The sequence below is a fragment of the Microcaecilia unicolor genome, chromosome 2 (genome assembly GCF_901765095.1).
Source record: "Microcaecilia unicolor chromosome 2, aMicUni1.1, whole genome shotgun sequence".
Taxonomy (NCBI): Eukaryota; Metazoa; Chordata; class Amphibia; order Gymnophiona; family Siphonopidae; genus Microcaecilia; species Microcaecilia unicolor.
This window is the reverse complement of record NC_044032.1, coordinates 126,035,624-126,056,631: the sequence shown is the minus strand read 5'-3', so window position 1 is coordinate 126,056,631 and position 21,008 is coordinate 126,035,624. Positions and strand designations below refer to the sequence as shown.

General features: G+C 44.3%; 1 protein-coding gene across 5 annotated transcripts in view; it reads left to right on the top strand.

Annotated features, from left to right (window-relative positions):
* The window catches only part of UTP15 (UTP15 small subunit processome component), a 148,007-nt gene extending 127,790 nt beyond the window's left edge, over positions 1-20,217 (top strand). For all 5 annotated transcript variants that reach the window (XM_030193288.1, XM_030193286.1, XM_030193287.1 and 2 more), the window contains exons 9-13: positions 1,440-1,595; positions 4,649-4,750; positions 5,823-5,956; positions 6,350-6,408; positions 19,534-20,217. In XM_030193288.1, coding sequence (XP_030049148.1) covers positions 1,440-1,595; positions 4,649-4,750; positions 5,823-5,956; positions 6,350-6,408; positions 19,534-19,766 — 684 coding nt within the window. In that variant the 3' untranslated portion in view covers positions 19,767-20,217. The remainder of the gene's footprint in view (positions 1-1,439; positions 1,596-4,648; positions 4,751-5,822; positions 5,957-6,349; positions 6,409-19,533) is intronic.
* Positions 20,218-21,008: the final 791 nt, after the last annotated feature.

Below are 21,008 nucleotides of genomic sequence, written 5' to 3'. Positions count from 1 at the left end.
TCATCTGTCCACACATTCACATCTCATTACTGCCTGCAGCAGGATACCCAACGCGACAGTCGGTTCGGGCAGTCAGTTCTTCAGAACCTGTTTGGGCTTTAGGATCCAACTCCACCCCCCGAGGGCCCTGGTTGTTCTGTTCCAGGCTGCACTCTCAGTTAGTTGGTAAATTTTTTAGGTCAATCTCAGTTATGTCCTCGCCGTTGCGAGGTCCAATTGACCATGGTTGTTGTTTTGAGTGAGCCTGGGGGCTAGGGATACCCCATCAGTGAGAACAAGCAGCCTGCTTGTCCTCGGAGAAAGCGAATGCTACATACCTGTAGAAGGTATTCTCCGAGGACAGCAGGCTGATTGTTCTCACAAACCCGCCCGCCTCCCCTTTGGAGTTGTGTCTTCCCTTGAAGTGTATTGTCTTGCTACATACTGGACTGGCCGGCTCGAGCCGGTTTCGGGCGGGAAGACGGCCGCGCATGCGCGGTGCGCGCGGGCGCGCGAGGGCTAGCAAAGGACTTTGCTAGTGAAGTTTCCGATTGGAGGGGCTGCCGTGGACGTCACCCATCAGTGAGAACAATCAGCCTGCTGTCCTCGGAGAATACCTTCTACAGGTATGTAGCATTCGCTTTACACACGTAGTTATAGTATATTGCCCAGTGGGATTTTTCGCCACATTTTCGTTGGTGTAAATGGATGCACGTAGTTGTAGGCACTGAGATATCAACTGCCTAAATCTAGGCACTGATTATAGAATACCCTTAGCACTTATTTCAGCGCTGATTTTTTTTAGGCGCCACGTATAGAATCTCCCCCATACCACTTAGGCATGCCCTTACAGCATAGCATGTAGTCAGTTTGTTGTCACTTATACACATAAGCTGTAAAAGTGCTAACAGTCTATATTTTTCACACAAGTGGTGTGGAAATACGGGTGCTTGGTTACAGAATTACTTGTATTTATTTATTTAGATTTTGCGCACACCTTTTTCAGTAGTAGCTCAAGGTGAGTTACATTCAGGTACACTGGATATTTCTCCGTCCCAGGAGGGCTCACAATCTAAGTTTGTACCTGAGGCAATGGAGGGTGAAGTGACTTGCCCAAGATCACAAGGAGCAGCAGTGGGATTTGAACTGGCCACCTCTGGATTGCAAGACCGGTGCTCTAACCACTAGGCCAGTCCTCCACTGTAATTACTCTCCTGTATCAGAAGGAATCTTCAAGTAACACACTTGTTGTTTTTACTAATGTGGCACTTATAATCCACAGCCTTTCCTTAGTTACTAGGAAATGCTTGTCCCAGTGCTCAGTGTTCCATGATTATGCAGCAGTTAACATTTTATTTACTAAGTTAATCCACCTCTTTTTACTCTTACAGTAGAGGTGAGATCCAAAATAATCACCTTACAACAGTTAGTACTTTATTTACTTTTTTCTAACTCTTCAGCCTGAAGATGAAATAATTGTCGTAGGGATGACCAATAGTGTGTTGAACATCCGGCATAGAAAACCAGAAGAAAAAAAGGAGTCAACATCAAAGAGGAGTAGGAGGCGGCCGGCCTACCGGGTCTTTGTGAAGGGGAAAGATTACATGCCCAAGCAGGTACGTTCCACACGTAGCATCCACTTGCTAACCAATTACTACCTTGTTTACAGGGGTATTTCTGCTTAAGCAAAGGGAAACGTAGCTAGAAGCTTCAGCAATATCTATAGAGTGAAAAATAAAGATAAATCTGATACCTAAATTCAACAAGACTTGTTATACTAAACTGTGTGGCTGTACAGGGTGAGGAAAAAAAAAGGAACCCCCTAGAGTTTTTTGCCATTTTCTCAGCAAACTCTTAAATTTTATGTACTTAATAGTAAGAAAATATGATGACTAAATATTAAACAACATTTATTTATCTTAAGCTGTGTTGTTGTTACTGATATTTTAGTGTTATTACCTAGTGATTTTTGTGCATTAGAAATAAACACAGTAAAATAATGTCATTTAAACGATACAATTAACAATTGCCAGTTAGCCATTTTCTTCTGATGTTTGTGATAATTGTAAGCCATATTGACCTCAAGAGGCCAAATATAGGATGCAAGTGTCATAGTAAAATGTCAAAATATTGCAATCACTGTGAATGCTCAAAATGTCCACATCCAGCTTTAACACAGGCCTTCTTCAGTCGCTGTGGGAAGTCTTAACATCCTTGTCAATCGGTCCCTGTAGTAGGCTGTCCCAGATTATCTTCAGTACTTGAATTTGGTGATTGTTTTGTGGCTTTGGATGGAGTTTGATAGGCCTCCAACATTGATTCCCATACAAAAGTCTACATCACTGTGACATCATTAACAGTAAGCTGGTACCCCATTTGTTTTTCCAAATAACAGTGGTTTTACAGTGCAAACATTTTTAAACATTCAAAAATTGCTGGGTGGTCATGCTAAAAAGTCTGAAACTTCGGCATGTTTTAAAGAAAATCTCATTCCACTCAGCACATAAGTGTAGATAGTAACATCAAATAAAGCGGTTGCTGAGAAAACAACTCCAAGGGATTAATTGGGGTTTTGTTTTGGTTTTTTTGCCTCACCCTGTATATTATAGATATCCACTGTCAAAAGGAGACAATAACTTTTAAGTGAAATAGTTTGCTTCATGATTTTTGGTCTGAGTTGTAGCAGGGGAAGACGTGTGTGTGTCCCTGTGATCAGTGTTGCAGGACCCCACAGAACTTGTCCAGTAACTGCTGCAGCAGGTCTAAATTGGAAAGAAAGTAAGGGGACTCAGAAGCAAGCCTAAAAGCCACAGAGAAAGTACTACTTATATAAATAGATAATTTGTCTATTTAAAGTTGTATAACATTGCATGTTAGGATTTCAACCTTCACAGCATTTGGGCTCAGCAAAGATGAAAATGCATCTATGAAATATTTCACCAGTAGAAAGAAGGCTTTGTGTATATCTGTTTACATCATTTATATGGTATCCAGCAATGGGTGTTGTTCAAAAAAATCATCATAAAAACTTGCAACCATACATAGAACTGAGGAATTAGACTTGGAAATTAGCCCGCTTGAAAGGATATATACTTAACTTTAAGCAGAAGATTTCCAGACATGGGGTCCTTTTGGATTTTGACTGATAGATTTTAGTGAGGGGGTATAAGTAGAGGGGAACCTCTTCTTGCTTTCATATTGACAAGCTAAAGAGGAGTAAATCACTTGACCTAGATGGTATACACCTTACAGTACTGAAAAATGAAATTGTAGCGATTTGAGGGAATTGAGTGAGAGAAACTTTTCAGTGTCAGTGAAAGAGAATGCTGGAGACCTGTCCCCGTGGTCAGTATTCCTACTGTTGGAGATTGAAATGATAGCTTTTACCAGGAAGCAAAAAAAAGAGAGTAGAGGATTTTTTAACCACAACTTGGTTAAAGGGACAATAATAGGGTTGGTATCATGGGCATCCGAAAATCTCCGAAAAGAATAATCTTGTTATTTTGGCATTATTCGTTGCCCCCTGTTTAGTTGTACATTATATTTCTTAAGGCTGTTCTTCAACCATTTTCATGAAGGTGTTAAAGTGAAGGCATGTATAGTCATTTTAGGCAGCTGTAATGCAGAAGCTAAGATTCACAAACTGAGGCTACAGAGACTTGGCAGCAGCTTCACAGAAACTACTGAATAAGATGTGCCAGTCTGCATTTAGCTTTGCAGGGTTTAAAAAAGGTTTGGATAATTTCCTAAAAGTCCATAAGCCATTATTAAGGTGGACTTGGGAAAATCCACTGTTTATTTCTAGAATAACATCATAAAATCTGTTTTATGGTTCTGGGGTCTTGCCAGGTACTTGTGACCTGGATTGGCCACAGAGTACTGGGCTCGCTGGACCTTTGGTCTATATCCCAGTATGACAACGCTTATGTCCTTATATTCTTATGCTTTCATTTTGCACATCTTGGCTGCCATTCCTTGGTTATGAACAAATATTTTTCCTGTTAGTAGGCTTGATCTTTTTGTTGTTCCTTCCCCACCATGTTTAGGCTCTTCCCCCTCAAATTTCCTCTGCAGCTGGATAGGAAGTCACTTCTGCCAGCAGGAGGCACTCTCTGCACAAAGCCTGACAAGTGCAATTTGTGTACCTCTGTTATTGCTTAGGGCCCTGTTTACTACGGTAAGTTGTACTAGCATTTTTAGCACACTAATGCTAGAGACACCCCTAGGAAAATACAGGTGTCTCTAGCGTTAGCACGTGCTAAAAATGCTAGCGCACCTACCTCATGGCTTAGTAAACAGGGTCCTAAGTGTAAAAGTAATAGATTCCAGAATGCCTTAATTGGAAGAAACCCAAGAGACCCTAATAATGAAATTAACATTTACTCAACCCCACCCTCTTTTGCAGCCACTATGAGCACACTCCCTACTTTTGCACTTTGACTTAAACTGTTAAAATGGGTTGAATAAACCTTTCTAAACTTCTATAGGAAACGAACCAAAAACACACTTGTCACAGTCCAAGTATTTTTCGGTATTGGCTTTGTGGACCCATGGTTGGGTTATTCCAATCTGGTGAAGATTGGCTGTATATAGTTAATGTTCCAACATAGTCTTCAGTCCTTGCTGTTGCATAATTTATTTCAACTAAGCTTCCTTGTCCTAATTCTAGGAGGATATTTTTGTCAGTAAGCCTGTAAAAGATCATTTGAAGAAGTATGACAAGCTGCTGAAAGGTTTCCAGGTGTCAATGGCTCTTGATGCGGCCCTGGAGGTAAGATGAGGAACATTTGCTGCTTTTTGTGTTGTGCTGACTGCGGCAGCATGTTTTTCTTTTTTTGATCAGAAATGCATTTCCTGGGGCTAGCTAGTAAAGTGGCATGTGTCCTAGCGGGCAACTTGAACTCATCAGACAGGCTTTCTCATTCTTCATGCTTGGGCTGAGAGTACTGTAGAAATATAGAGAAGGGGTTTGGTTAGGCTTGCTGCAGAAAAGGGGTTGGTTGACTTCATGAGCATTCACTTTATGAAGTAATAATAGATCTTCTGTTTGCATAAATGAAAGATGACTCTGTCTTTGACTTTAAAGTTTGGTATAATTCTTTATTAGAAAATTGTAATTTATAAAAAATTGTGTGTATGCATAGCTTCAGGATAAATTCAGTACCTGAGAATCTTGTAATTTTATAAAAGGCACGTGCTTTTAGGCATGAAGTATGTGTCTAACCAGGAATTATTTTGGTGGTTAATGTGTGCCTGTGCTCATAAATGCATGTTAATCACCTCTTATAAAATCATGGCTAGCCTAAAATAGTGCATACTTTGACTGTAGGCATATGCCTGGGTTGAAGGAACAAATGCACCATGAAATATAATTTACATGCATTCTTGCTAATATCAAGACTCAGGCATTTACATTAGCCCTAGGGCAGGTATAAGTGATCACACCTTAATCAAAGCATGTTTTTAGCCAGTTATGCTAGTATTCTGTAGAGAAAAGTAGACATGTATTTTGCTTTATAAAATAGGTGCCCTCATTATATATCAGAAACATGCAGCAGGTAGTCTGTAATTTGGAGCTCATTTCTCATGGTCACAAAGATGGCATCTAATCACAAATGCTACAGAAACAAGGGAGAACCTTCAGTGGTATTGCCTTAGGCAGGGACCTCAGTGGTGTTCAATGCTTTTATCGTTTAATACTTATATACTTCTTCAGGTCTCGCTTCTACCCAACCACAAAGTTCTTTTTTAATTAAGTTTATTTTAGCTTGAGCTGCTTGTACCATGTGTGATTATGTACCTGTTTTTTTTGTTTTTTTGTTTTTTTTTAAATGTTTAATTAGCCTCATCTACGAGCGAAGACCCCTGAGGTTGCAGTGGCAGTAATGCAAGAATTAAATCGTAGAGGAACTCTTAAAAATGCACTTGCAGGACGAGATGAAAGACAGCTTTCAGTTCTACTTACCTTCTTGCTACGGTATGATTTTTGTTGGCAACCTCACTGCCTTACGTTTCTTAGTTTGCATGGGCAGAGAGGGCAGCTGTCATACTGTTGGGATTATGCCTAATAAGCATTGTGCCCATAAGTGAGCAGTTAGGGCATGGAGTTTGTCTCCATTCTCTGGGCCAAGCTATGATTTCTGTGGCAATCCTGAAAACTTGACTGTCTATGTTTGCCTCTAGGAGAGGGTAGAGCTAACTTCATTAGTTTCTGCCTCCCCTCTCAGCTGTGAAATTCCCTAAGAACGTTGCATCTGGTCTTTAACTAGAAGCTGATATCTCTCAGTATGGAGTCTTATTTCAGGATACAAGAAGAATTGGAAAGTCTGTGGAGTGTAGTAAGCTGTATCCTTGTGTTTTTACTCTGCAGGAATATAATTCAGCCAAGGTTTGCCCCGGTTCTGATACATGTTGCAGAGCTCATTCTTGGTAAGTACCGTGGGCCAGAGAGTAATGTTCTGTTTCTTGCTTAACTTGGTTTCCTTTTTTTTTGGAGGGGGGATATGTATTTTGCTTAACTCCATATGTGTAAAGCTGAAATCTGTTTTGATACAGGTTGAGTACGTTGGAGGTATAAAATTCTTCACGGTTCATTCACAAAACTGTATTCTAGTAGTAAATATGACATATGTGCCATGGCAGATGACGTGTTTTGCATCTAATTTGCACTAGGTTCTGTAGCAGTAGTAATAGTTTCACTGTTTTATAGTGAAAAGCTGCAGTAGTCAGCAATCTTTTGCATTATGTTTGAGAGCTGGGAGGGAGTTTGACTCAGTGAATAGACACAGTGATACTGAACAAAATTTGTTGGTCAAAATCTAGGTGTAATCCAGTGGTGATTAAATGTCCTGGTTGTCTGAAAGCTGTTTCCATATCATCATGTTGATCAATCCATAGACTGGTGGGTTGTGTCCATCTACCAGCAGGTGGAGATAGAGAGCAAACTTTTGCCTCCCTATATGTGGTCATGTGCTGCCGGAAACTCCTCAGTATGTTCTCTATCTCAGCAGGTGGTGGTCACACACAGCAGCAGCTCTGGCTAGGCCTCCAAGCCTAATTTTTAGGTTTTGTTGAGTGCCTGGGGTTGAGGGCTCTTCTTGAGCAAGTGCAAACCTGGTGGCGCCAGGTCCCTCCTTTTCTCCCCCCTCCCGCTGGCTCCGTTAAAAAAAAAAAAAAAATTTTGAACGTCCTTAAAGGCGTTTATTTCGACGTTTATTTAAACGTTTATTGCAGCTACTCACTGGGACACCAAGTCGTTACAGCTCGGAGCGGAAAGCAGGTAATTTTTACCTTTTTATAGCGGGCAGGGGGTTCCCCGATTGATCTCCACGTGGCCTATGGCGTCGGAGGGCGAGGGCGCAAAGAGTCGCTCCCCGGATCGTTTGGGCGCTTCTAGAGGGGATTCGGGGGTCTTAAAGTCTGATTCGCCCTTGTTGGGTGACAGTTTCGTGACCGATGAGTGTCCCGGTCCTTCCTCCGGTGTGGCGGTTTTTCCCGCCATAAACGCCCATCCCCCGCTGCTCGCCTCCGCCATCTTGGCCGGCCACGCGGCTCGGACGGCTTCTTCTTGGGCCGCCCTTGAGGTGGGAGACATTAATGCCATGAACGCCCTTAATTTGGGCGACGGCACAAAAGCGGCTAAAGTTAAGCGCCGTTCTTCCCGCGCGGCTCCTTCGCGGAGTGTCGCGCCGGACGCCATCTTGAATGCGCAGCATGTCTCTCCCCCGCTCTTGCAAGCGCCGGTTGAGGGTGCGTCTAGGGCTGTAGCCCAGGCTGCGGAAGTGCACAGTCTGGGGGGTTTCTCCCCCGAGTTTGTTTTGCTGCTGCATCAGGCCTTCCTTATGCAAAACGCTGCCCCTGCTCCCTCGTCTAGTAAAGAGGTTGAGGCTCCCGGAGGTAAACGCCCTCGGGTTGATTCCCAGGCCTTGGAGGACTTTGTCTCCTCCTCCGATGTAGATGAGGGCAGCGTATCTGAGTTCTCCCAACGGTCCTTTGCGGATTCCTTGGAGGAGACGGATCCCCGCTCGGATGGAGCGGATGACCCCTCTGCAGCGCGGCTCTTTAGCTCAGAGGATTTGCCCAACCTGTTAGTGCAGGCCATGGGCATTTTGAAGATTTCCTCTCCGGAGGACGTCTCTCCCTCAGCCCCTGTTGGCTCTGCCATTATGCTGGGGACGAAGCGCCCGCCTAGAACCTTCCACGTGCATGATGCCATGCACACCTTAATTTCGGCTCAATGGGATGTCCCGGAAGCGAGCCTTAAAGTGGCTATGGCTATGTCCCGCCTCTATCCTTTGACTGAAAGTGAACGTGAGGCCTATCTGTGGCCTACCGTGGATTCTTTAATCACTGCGGTGACTAAGAAAACGGCGTTGCCGGTGGAAAGTGGCACGGCCCTAAAGGACGCCCAAGACAGAAGATTGGAGGCGGCCTTAAGGTCGTCCTTTGAGGCGGCTGCTTTAAGTTTGCAGGCCTCAGTTTGCGGCTCCTATGTGGCCAGGGCGTGCCTGACTATGGTGCAGCGGGCTTCCCCCTCGGATCATTCCTTGAGGGCTGATTGGCCGGCCCTGGAATCGGGCTTAGCCTATTTGGCAGACTTGCTGTATGATGTCTTGAGGGCCTCAGCTAAAGGCATGGCTCAGACAATCTCTGTGCGGCGGTGGCTTTGGCTGAAGCATTGGTCTGCTGACCACGCCTCTAAATCCCGCCTGGCTAGATTGCCTTTTAAAGGCAAGCTGCTCTTTGGAGTCGAGCTGGACAAAATCGTGACCGATCTCGGCACGTCTAAGGGCAAGAAGTTACCAGAGGTCAGGGCTCGGGCTAGTACTCGCCCCGGTACCTCCAGAGGACGGTTTCAGGAAGCCCGTCGGTACCGCCCGGGCAGGTCGGGCTCCTCTGCCCCCTCTTCCTTCAAGAGGAACTTCTCCCCCAAGCAGCATTCCTTTCGCAGAGACCGCCGTCCCGAAGGTGCTCCCTCCGGTCCTCCCCCAGGGTCTCGTACCCAATGACGGGGCCTTGGTCCACGCCCCAGTGCAGATTGGAGGACGGCTGTCCTCGTTTCTGGGCGAGTGGACCACAATAACTTCAGACGCTTGGGTGCTGGAAGTCATCAGAGACGGCTACAAGCTAGAGTTCTGCCGACCCTTAAGAGACGGGTTTGTACTCTCTCCCTGCAAGTCTCCGGTCAAAGCTGTGGCAGTGCAGCAGACCTTGGACAACCTGATCCGCCTGGGTGCGGTCGTTCCGGTGCCAGAAAATCAGCTTGGCAAGGGGCGTTACTCCATTTACTTTGTGGTACCAAAGAAAGGAGGTTCTGTACGGCCTATCCTCGACCTCAAAGGGGTCAATCGGGCCTTGAAAGTTCGGCACTTTCGCATGGAGACTCTCCGCTCTGTTATAGCGGCAGTGAAGGCAGGGGAGTACCTGGCATCCTTGGACATCAAGGAAGCGTACTTGCATATTCCCATCTGGCATCCTCATCAACGCTTTCTGCGTTTTGCAGTAATGGGCCGACACTTCCAGTTCAGAGCCCTCCCATTCGGGTTGGCTACTGCTCCGCGGACCTTCTCCAAAGTAATGGTGGTCATCGCGGCCTTCCTGAGGAAGGAAGGAGTACAAGTCCATCCTTATCTGGACGACTGGTTGATCCGAGCCCCCTCTTATGCAGAGTGCGGCAAAGCTGTGAACCGGGTGGTTGCTCTTTTGAGCTCCCTGGGGTGGATCATCAACTGGGAGAAAAGCCAGCTGCGCCCAACTCAGTCCCTGGAGTATCTGGGAGTTCGATTCGACACCCAAGTGGACAGAGTGTTCCTGCCAGACAATCGGATTGTCAAGCTTCAGGCTCAGGTGGACCAGTTCCTAGTAGCCTCTCCTCTTCGGGCTTGGGACTATGTGCAGCTGTTGGGCTCTATGACGGCCACGATGGAAGTAGTGCCCTGGGCCAGGGCTCATATGAGACCACTACAACACTCTCTGCTGCAGCGCTGGACTCCGATGTCGGAGGATTATGCTGTGCGCCTTCCCTTGGACCCAGCAGTGCGCAAGGCGCTGAGCTGGTGGACGCAGACAGACAATTTGTCTGCAGGAATGCCTCTGGTGACCCCGGAGTGGATTGTCGTCACGACGGACGCCTCTTTGTCGGGCTGGGGAGCCCACTGCTTGGGAAGGACAGCGCAGGGGCTCTGGTCTCCTGCAGAGGCAAAGTGGTCTATCAACCTCCTGGAACTCAGAGCCATTCGGTTGGCGCTTTTGGAGTTCATCCCGGTACTGGCGTTGAAGCCAGTACGGGTCCTGTCGGACAATGCCACGGCTGTGGCCTATGTCAACCGCCAGGGAGGTACCAAGAGCGCCCCTCTAGCCAAGGAGGCCATGAATTTATGCCAGTGGGCGGAAGCGAACCTGGAACAGCTGTCAGCGGCCCACATTGCCGGAGTCATGAATGTCAAGGCGGACTTTCTCAGTCGCCATACCTTGGAGCCCGGAGAGTGGCAGCTATCTGCTCAGGCGTTCTTGGACATCACGAAGCACTGGGGCCAGCCGAGCCTAGATCTGATGGCGTCATCGGCCAATTGCCAAGTGCCGCGCTTTTTCAGCAGAGGACGGGACTCTCGATCCCTGGGAGTAGATGCTCTTCTCCAACAGTGGCCGACACAAGAGCTTCTCTATGTGTTCCCCCTGGCCCATGTTGGGCAGGGTGCTAGACCGGGTGGCAAAGCATCCAGGCCGGATAATCCTGGTGGGTCCGGATTGGCCCAGACGTCCCTGGTATGCGGACTTGATCAGGCTCTCAGTCGACGATCCTCTGCGACTGCCAGTGGAGCAGGGCCTGTTACATCAGGGTCCCGTGGTGATGGAGGATCCCTCCCCCTTTGGTCTTACGGCCTGGCTATTGAGCGGCAGCGTCTGAGAAAGAAGGGCTTCTCAGACAAGGTCATCGCCACTATGCTGAGAGCGAGGAAGCGCTCTACTTCTACGGCTTACGCCAGGGTTTGGCGTACCTTTGCAGCGTGGTGTGAAGCTGGCTCACTTTCTCCCTTCACTGCTACAATTTCTTCAGTGTTGGCGTTCCTGCAAGAAGGTCTGGAGAAAGGCCTGTCGCTCAGTTCCCTTAAAGTCCAGGTAGCAGCTCTGGCTTGCTTCAGGGGCCGCCTGAAGGGTGCTTCCCTGGCTTCGCAGCCAGATGTGGTGCGCTTTCTCAAGGGAGTTAATCACCTGCGCCCTCCTCTGCACTCAGTGGTGCCTGCGTGGAATCTCAACCTGGTACTAAGAGCCTTGCAGAAGCCGCCTTTTGAACCCTTGTCGAGGGCATCTCTGAAAGACCTGACGTTGATAGCAGTCTTTTTGGTGGCTATCACTTCAGCCAGAAGAGTTTCCGAGCTCCAGGCACTCTCATGTCGAGAGCCTTTTCTGCAGTTCACTGAGGCAGGAGTGACTATTCGCACAGTGCCTTCCTTCCTGCCCAAGATTATTTCTCGCTTCCATGTGAATCAGCAGCTCTGTCTCCCTTCCTTTCGTAGGGAAGACTACCCAGAGGAATTCTCTGCTCTTAAATATCTGGATGTGAGACGAGTTATCATCAGATACTTGGAAGTGACCAATGATTTCCGGAAATCGGATCATCTGTTTGTCCTGTTTGCAGGTCCTCGTAAGGGTCTGCAGGCTGCTAAGCCTACAGTGGCAAGATGGGTCAAGGAAGCCATTGCAGCGGCTTATGTGGCCGCGGGGAAGGTGCCGCCTATCCAGCTGAAGGCTCACTCCACTAGAGCTCAGGCGGCCTCGATGGCAGAGGCCGGGTCCGTCTCCTTGGCAGAGATATGCAAGGCGGCAACTTGGGCATCGGCCCATACATTCTCCAAGCATTACCGCTTGACTGTGGCTGCTCGGGCGGAGGCCCGGTTTGGAGCTTCAGTGTTGAGGTCAGGGATTTCAATGTCCCGCCCTGGGTGAGTACTGCTTCGGTACATCCCACCAGTCTATGGATTGATCAGCATGATGATATGGAAGGTAAAATTATGTATCATACCTGATAATTTTCTTTCCATTAATCATAGCTGATCAATCCATAGCCCCTCCCAGATATCTGTACTGTTTATATTCTGGTTGAATTTTAGGTTGAAGTTTAGTCTTCAGTTACTTCAGGAGGACTTCGTGTTCAAGTTTTTTCACTTGGATTCTTCAAGAGTTGAGACGAGTTTGTGTTACAGTGAGCTGCTGCATTCCTCTCCCCTCCGTTTTACGGGGCTGGATTGAGACTTAAATTCTGCTGGCACTCCCTCCCGCTTCGTGCGGCTGTAGGGCAGCTTTGTACCCCTCCCGCTTCGGCGGTGTTAGGGTCAGTCAGCTCCTCCCGCGGTTGCAGGATAAGCCAGATCCCCCCGCATCGGCGGGGTGGTGTCCCTCCCCCGCTCCGCGGGGATGAGCTGGACGGATTCCCCTCCCCCACTTGTGTGGGGATGAGCTGGGTTAATTCCCCTCCCCCGTTTCGGCGGTGGTGAGCTGGGCAGAGTGTCCCTTTGTGGGTGTAATTCTCTAAGTGCTGAGTCCTGCGGATGGAGCTTTGATATCGACATACTGAGGAGTTTCCGGCAGCACATGACCACATATAGGGAGGCAAAAGTTTGCTCTCTATCTCCACCTGCTGGTAGATGGACACAACCCACCAGTCTATGGATTGATCAGCTATGATTAATGGAAAGAAAATTATCAGGTATGATACATAATTTTACTATAGTTGTGTATGTAAAATAAATTGATTGATCAGTCTAACTCTATGGATCTCAAAAAAAGAGATTGCAGGATTAGAAAAGGTACAAAATGATAAAACAGCAGAGGGGAGATATGATAGAGGTCTGTACAGTCCTGAGGAGTGGAATGGGTAAAAACAAACCAGTTGTTTGCTCCTTCAATGAGTACAAAGACTAGGGGCATGCAATTAAATTGACTAAGTAGTACATTTGAAACAAACTAGAGAAAATATTTTTTCACTCGATGCATAATTTAAGCTCTGAAATTTGTTGCTGGAGGATGTGGTAAAAGCAGCATAGCTGAGTTAAAAAAAAAAAAAAAAAAAAGTTATGGACGAGTCCCTGGAGGATGCCATCTCTTTGCATATGTTTTCCCTACCACCTTCTGAAGATGGTATCTCTCTTTCACATAAACAGGCAATCTTGTTACCCTCCTGCAGTCTATTTGCTGCTTACTTCTGGGGTCCTGCCAGGTACTTATGATTTGGATTGGCCACTGTTGGAAACAGGAAACTGGGCTTGATGGATCTTTAGTTAGATCCAGTATGGCAATTATGAATGACGTGATCATTGTATCGGGCAGCAGACAGATCAAGAAGAACTAGAAGAATGTCAATTTTTCATGATGAGAGGCTGCTCACACGGATAGAGGAAGGCAGTGTTGTTAGAGTGGGTTTAATGAAGGAGCTGATAGTTTGTGAGTTTCTGGTTAAATATCGAGGTCAAATATTTTTAAGACCAATAATAACTGGAATTAATGAGAGAGTCAGTTTATTTGAAAGAGGGGACAGGATGAACCTTAACAAATTTGAAAGAAGTGAGGAAAAGTTCCAGAAAAATGTGCGTGATTAAAGATAAGTTTAGAGCAGTGATTCCCAAACCTGTCCAGGGGGAACCCAAGGCAGTCAGGTTTTCAGGATGTCCACAATTAATATTTGAGATAGATTTGTATACTAAGAAGGCAGTATATGCAAATCAGTCTCCTACATATTCATTGTAGATATTCTGAAAACCTGACTGGCTGGGGTTCCCCCAGTTCATGTTCCTAGAAACAGGGGGAAGGCCGACAGTCGCTCAAAAGCGCATGGTTCGGGATAAGGTATCTTTCAAAGATATCACCAAAACAGGGAAGATAGGGTATCCTGATAGTGAGGTTGCAAAAGAGACCGTAGTAGATCAGGTGTCCTTAAATAAAAATAAAAATCAGACAAAAGATTGCAAATTAATACTGTCAGGTACTAAGCATGATGTAAATAGGAACAACAGACATAGTTTGAAATGTCCATACGCGAATACCAGGAGCCTAAGAAATAAGTTGGGAGAGTTAAAATATATTGCACTAAATGAAAAATTAGATATAATAGGCATCTCTGAGACCTGGTGGAAGGAGGATAACCAGTGGGACACTGTCATACCGGGGTACAAATTATATCGTAGTGATAGGGTGGATTGAATTGGTGGAGGGGTAGCATTGCATATTAACGAGAGCCTTGAATCAAATAGATTTAAAATTCTTCAGGAAACAAAACACTTCTTGGAATCACTGTGGATTGAAATTCCATGTGTAAAGGGGAAAAAGATAGTGATAGGAGTGTACTACCATCCACCTGGCCAGGATGAACAGATGGATGCAGAAATGTTAAAGGAAATTAGGGACGCAAACAAACTGGGCAACACAATAATAATGGGTGATTTCAATTAACCCGATATTGACTGGGTAAATGTAACATTGGGGCACACTAGGGAGGTAAAATTCCTTGATGAAATCAAGGACAGCATTGTGGAGCAGCTGGTACGGGAGCCGACAAGAGAAGGAAAAATTCTAGACCTAGTCCTTAGTGGAGCGCATGATCTGATGCGGGAAATAATGGTGCTAGGGCCGCTTGATAACAGTGATCATAATATGATCGGATTTGATATTAGCTTTGAAGTATACATAGGAAATCAAATACGTTAGCGTTTAACTTTAAAAAAGGAGACTATGATAAAATGAGAAGAACGGTGATAAAATAACTTAGAGGAGCGACTGCGAGGGTCAAAAATTTACATCAGGTGTGGATGCTGTTCAAAAACACCGTCCTGGAAACCCAGGCCAAATATTTTCCGCTTATTAAAAAAGGAGGACAGAAGACCAAACTTCAGCCGGTGTGGTTAAAAAGTGAGGTGAAGGCAGCTATTAGAGCTAAAAGAAAATCCTTCAGAAAATGGAAGAAGGAACCGACTGAAAATAATAGAAATAGCATAAGGAATGTCAAATCAAATGCAAAGCGCTGATAAGGAAGGCTAAGAGGGACTTCAAAAAAAAGATTGCGTTGGAGGCAAAAACACATAGTAAAAAATTTTTTTAGGTATATTAAAAGCAGGAAGCCAGCAAAAGAATCGGTTGGACCGCTATATGACCGAGGAGTAAAAGGGGCGATCAGGGAAGAAAAAGCCGTAGCGGAGAGATTAAATGAATTGTTTGCTTCGGTCTTCACCGAGGAAGATTTGGGAGCGATACCGGTGCCGGAAATGGTATTCGAAGCTGATGAGTCGGAGAAACTTAATGAATTCTCTGTAAAACTGGAGGATGTAATGAGGCAGTTTTACCAACTGAAGAGTAGCAAATCTCCTGAACCGGATGGTATTCATCCCTGAGTACTGATAGAACTGAAAAATGAGCTTGTGGAGCTATTGTTAGTAATATGTAATTTATCCTTCAAATCGAGCGCGGTACCGGAAGATTGGAGGGTGGCCAATGTAACGCCGATTTTAAAAAAGGTTTCAGAGGAGAGCCGGGAAATTATAGACCAGTGAGTCTGACGTCGGTGCCAGGCAAAATGGTAGAGACTATTAAGAACAAAATTACAGAGCATATTCAAAAGCATGGATTAATGAGACTTTGGGGCTCATTTTCAAAGCACTTAGCCTTCCAAAGTTCCATAGGTTTCTATGGAACTTTGGAAGGCTAAGTGCTTTGAAAATATGAGTCAACATGGATTTAGTGAAGGGAAATCTTGCCTCACCAATTTACTACATTTCTTTGAAGGAGTGAACAAACAGATAAAGGTGAGCCGGTTGATATTGTGTATCTGGATTTTCAGAAGGCATTTTACAAAGTACCTCATGAAAGACTCCAGAGGAAATTGGAGAGTCATGGGATAGGAGGTAGTGTTCTATTGTGGATTAAAAACTGGTTAAAACATAGAAAACAGAGAGTAGGGTTAAATGGTCAGTATTTTCAATGGAGAAGGGTAGTTAGTGGGGTTCCCCAGGGGTCTGTGCTGGGACCACTGCTTTTTAACATATTTATAAATTACCTAGAGATGGGAGTAACTAGTGAGGTAATTAAATCGGCTGATGAGACAAAGTTATCCAAAGCCGTTAAATCGTGAGAGGATTGTGAAAAATTACAAGACGACCTTATGAGACTGGGAGACGGGCGTCTAAGTGGCAGATGACGTTTAATGTGAACAAGTGCAAAGTGATGCATATGGGAAAGAGGAACCCGAATTATAGCTACGTCATGCAAGGTTCCACATTAGGAGTTGTGGACCAAGAAAGGGATCTAGGTGGCGTCGTTGATGATACGTTGAAATCTTCTGCTCAGTGTGCTGCTGCGGCTAAGAAAGCAAATAGAATGTTAGGTATTATTAGGAAAGGAATGGAAACCAAAAATGAGGATGTTATAATGCCTTTGTATCGCTCCATGGTGCAACCACACCTCAAATATTGTGTTCAATTCTGGTTGCCGCATCTCAAAAAAGATATAGTGGAATAAGAAAAGGTGCAGAGCAGGGCAACAAAAATGATAGCGGGGATGGGACGACTTCCCTATGAGGAAAGGCTAAAGCAACTAGGGCTCTTCAGCTTGGAGAAAAGGCGGCTGAGGGGAGATATGATAGAAGTCTATAAAATAATGAGTGGAGTTGAACGGGTATATGTGAAGCGTCTTTTTACGCTTTCCAAAAATACTAGGACTAGGGGGCATGCGATGAAGCTACAATGTAGTAAATTTAAAACGAATCGGAGAAAAGGTTTCTTCACTCAACGTGTAATTAAACTCTGGAATTTGTTGCCAGAGAATGTGGTAAAGGCGGTTAGCTTAGCGGAGTTTAAAAAGGGTTTGTACAGCTTCCTAAAGGAAAAGTCCATAGACCATTATTAAATGGACTTGCGGAAAATCCACTATTTCTGGGATAAGCAGTATAAAATATTTTGTACTTTTTTGGGATCTGCCAGGTATTTGTGATCTGGATTGGCCACTGTTGGAAACAGGATGCTGGGCTTGATGGACCTTTGGTCTTTCCCAGTATGGCAATACTTATGAATGTACTTATGAATTCTAGCAGTGGGAACAAGAGTAAGGGAAAGCCTGAAATTCAGAAAATGGAAAATGTCCTTTAAAAAAAATGCTATATGAAACCTGGGTTTAGCACACTGTAAAATCCCGTGTTAAGCCCAGATTTCAACACAGTTTTACAGGGCCCCTAAAGGCACTCAAGGATAACAGTACAGTCCCAACAAAGCTTATTGATAGCTCTTCATTTCCTATTTTTGTTTCCTCTTTTCTTTAAAATTGTCCCAAATTACAAACAAACGACTGAAGATGAATCTGACTGCATTTCCAAAATCAATTATCCCAACTTCTTCCAGTCATGACTCCACTAGAATTTATGACCCAATATAAGTCCAACTGCTTAATTATAACTCCATTTAAATATATGCTTCCAAGCTGGCTGGTTTCACCTTCTTAGGCTTCTACAGGGGACAGAATAAGAAACCTTCAAACTACACAACATGAGCTTCAACAAAGCAAATATACTAGACTTATAAATCTGTCTGTGAATTGATGGCTGGTCAATATATTTTGAACCCACTTTTTAAAAATGTTCTCATCACACAGGTCAATATTAATAAATTTTCATTATTGGTTTCTAAAAAGTGATTGCACAAATGATTGTTGGAACTGTATGAAAAGACACATGGATGTTGTACAGTTATCCCGTAGTGCATTTGCTAGGAATATACCGATTCCAGAAATGATTTTTTCGTTCCATTTCTAATAGTGCTTGTGGAAATATCTCACATTAGTACATATGTTTTGGGATTTTTTTTTTTTTTTCATACAGTCCAAAACTCCTTGGCTTATGTCTTGTATAATGAGAAAATTCACTTCAAGATCAATTAACTCACCAAACTGTTCTCTGTTTCTAGGAGGAAAAGACTTTAGAAGCTCAGAAAACCAACATATTTTGTTGTAACTTAAGCAGGCCCCCTTCAGAGTTGCTTTACTCCTGAACAGCTTTGTCATTAGTCTAAAAAATCTTTTTTTTTTTTTTTTTTTATTATGAATTTTTCAGTTTTTGATTGTAGCATTTTCAATCTTATAGAATATATATGTATATCCCTCTTAAAATTTCCAATTTATTGGAAGTACAAAAACCAGGCTACTTAGCTATTAGTGAACTTACCCTATAATCCATCTTTCACATTAAACTTTCTTCTATTTTTCTTTCTTCTTAAATCTGTCTAGTTTCTCTTCCTTCCCTTTCCCTCCATTCATGGGCACCATCTCTTTCCTTCTCTCTTTCCTTTCCCTTTATTCAAGGGCACTATCTCCTCTCTTCTTTCTTCCCTTTCTCTTCCTTCCGTGGGGATCATCTCCTCCATTCTCCTCTCCCCTTCTCCATGGGCACCATCTCCCTTTCCTTCTTCCCCTCTAGGAGCATCCTCTCCTCCCATCTCACCTCTCCTCCATCAGTCACCATTTCTTCCCTTCTCTCCCCTCCACGGTCACCAGCTCCCTTTTTTGCTTTTTTTCCATCCCCTATGTCCAGTGTCTGTCCCTCTCAAAAAACATTCTCCCACCTCCCCCCCTCCACAGTCCCCGTTCTCTCACTCAGTCTCCTTCCACATGCCCCCTGACCTTGCCATTAATACTGCACTGCTGAAGGCATGCTGCTTCTCTCACCCGGCCAAAGCCACACTCTGTATCATCCTGCCTTCTGTGACGGAACTTCGTTTCTGGCTGGGAGGGTTCAGGAGTGCTGGAAGACATGGCAGCGGGTGAGAGAAGCATAATTTAGTATGTTGGGGAGGGAAACGGGGAAGTGCTGAATGAGGGTGAGAGACCTGTCGTTAACATGCATTAAAATTAATACATGTTAAACATTTATGGGACTTTTTACTAATTCATGCTAAAAAGTGGCCAGTGCTGCAGTCAGCATGTGGGTTTCCTGCGAGCCACGGCCACTTTTAGCGTGGCACTAAAATGGCCATATTTTATTTTATTTTTTGTAATGACCATGTGCTAATTTTCCAATTAGTGTGTGGCCATTACCACGGGAGCCCTTACTGCTACCTATTTAGTACAGCTCCTATACTACTCCTGTGCTAATTAAGCATCGCGCCTTAATGTGCCCATGCTACCCGATTAGCGCAGGCATTGCCTACTCTCCGCCCATGGGCACACCTCCCGTGCTGAAAAATAAAAATTATTTTCCATTGCGGGATTAGCGCACACTAAGCGGCACACTACCACAGAACGCCTTAGTGCATCCCACAGTAGTGTTTTTTTTTAACACGTGATAGGCCCACGCTAGGCCTACCATGGCTTAATAAAAGGGCCCCTTAACTTTTAACTGTACATATTAAATATAAGCTGAGGGATCAGCAGTGTGAAATATGATTGGAGATAAAAAGAGAATAGTGAATTCCTAAAGTTCAAAAAAAGTACAGTGGGTAAAAAAATTCAACCAAACTCCTAGTGGGAAATACTAGTTTTGAACATATTTTTATTTATTTGTTTATTTTTTTCTATTGTTCATAGATATCTACTTGCCTATTATTGGACAATCAACTATCATCGATAAACAGTTTTTAAAGCTCCAGGAACTTTTAGAAAATGAAATGAATTATGAGCAGGAACTGTTGGAGGTTCTGGGCATGATGGACACGTTATTTGCCACCATGACAGTGAAAAAAAACACCACTACACAAAAGGATCCAGCCGGTGGTATTTCTCGGGGCCCTGCACAGGAGCAGAGAAACACAACTTCCTAATGTCCCCACACAGTTCCTGTTGAACTTTTAGCTTTTTGAAGTCTTTGTAAAAGAATTATTTTTCTATGCCAAGGCCAAGAAGAAGCTGCATATTCCATTGTGAAAAGAGACTGAGCAGTGACTGAAAACAGTGTTTCATAAACCCCATATTTACTTGGGGGCATGTAGTATGCTATAATGTTCATACAGAAGTTAATTTCTTTAACTTTTTACAGTTCTCCCCCACTAAATGAGAGCCCTCAATTTGCAAATTCTATTTATAGTCACATCTATCCGGTAAAAGTACAGCTCATTTGAATGGATATCATAGTATAAATAGTCTGAGTATGTTAAATGGTAAAATCAATTTTGGGGGGTGGGGGAAGCTATTGGTTCAGGTATAACTGTTTAAATCATTCAAAATAAATTTATAAAACTTTTTTTTTCAAAGGAGTTTTCAAAAAATGTGAAAGGGGTACTTGAAAGTTTTTGAGACGTATTGAAGATTTTAATACATGCGAGGAAGGCTTCCAATTATGAAAGGTGGCTACCTTGCATAAAAGAGTTGAACGTATTTGAACTCTGAGATGAGCAATTTTTCTATTCTGATTTTTTGGACTGAGTATTTGTGTGCCATGATAGAAAATCAGTGTTCAGTGTTATTCTATGAAGGATGCTCCTGGCTGAGTGTTCTTTATAGAATAAGAGCATAGCATCGATACCCGCACCCAACTTTGGCGCATGCATCCCCAGTATTCTATAAAACTAAGCACAAATTTTCGGAAGCCTCTGACCTACCCATGACTGCACCTCTCGTTGGGTTGTTTGCAATGGGATTTGGACGCCCAGTGTTATAGCATGCAGGTAGATGTGCGTGCAACTCCTAATTAGTGCTAATTAGCGTCAGTAATTGATGGTATCCAATTATTACTTGTTAACTAGTCAAGTTGCCCACTGATTTCAGGATTGCGCCCAAATTTGGGCAGCTTTTATAGAATAACATAGTAGCATAGTAAATGATGGCAGATAGACCTGAACGGTCCATTCAGTCTGCCCAACAAGATAAACTCATTTTACATGGTATGTAATACTTTATATGTATATCTGAGTTTAATTTGTCCCTGCCTTTCTCAGGGCACAGACCGTAGAAGTCCGCGCTGCACCGGTTTATTCTCCAAATACCGGCATTGCCACCCAGTGTCCACTAAGATGCCATAGATCCATTCCTTCTAAACAGGATTCCTTTGTGTTTATCCCACGCAT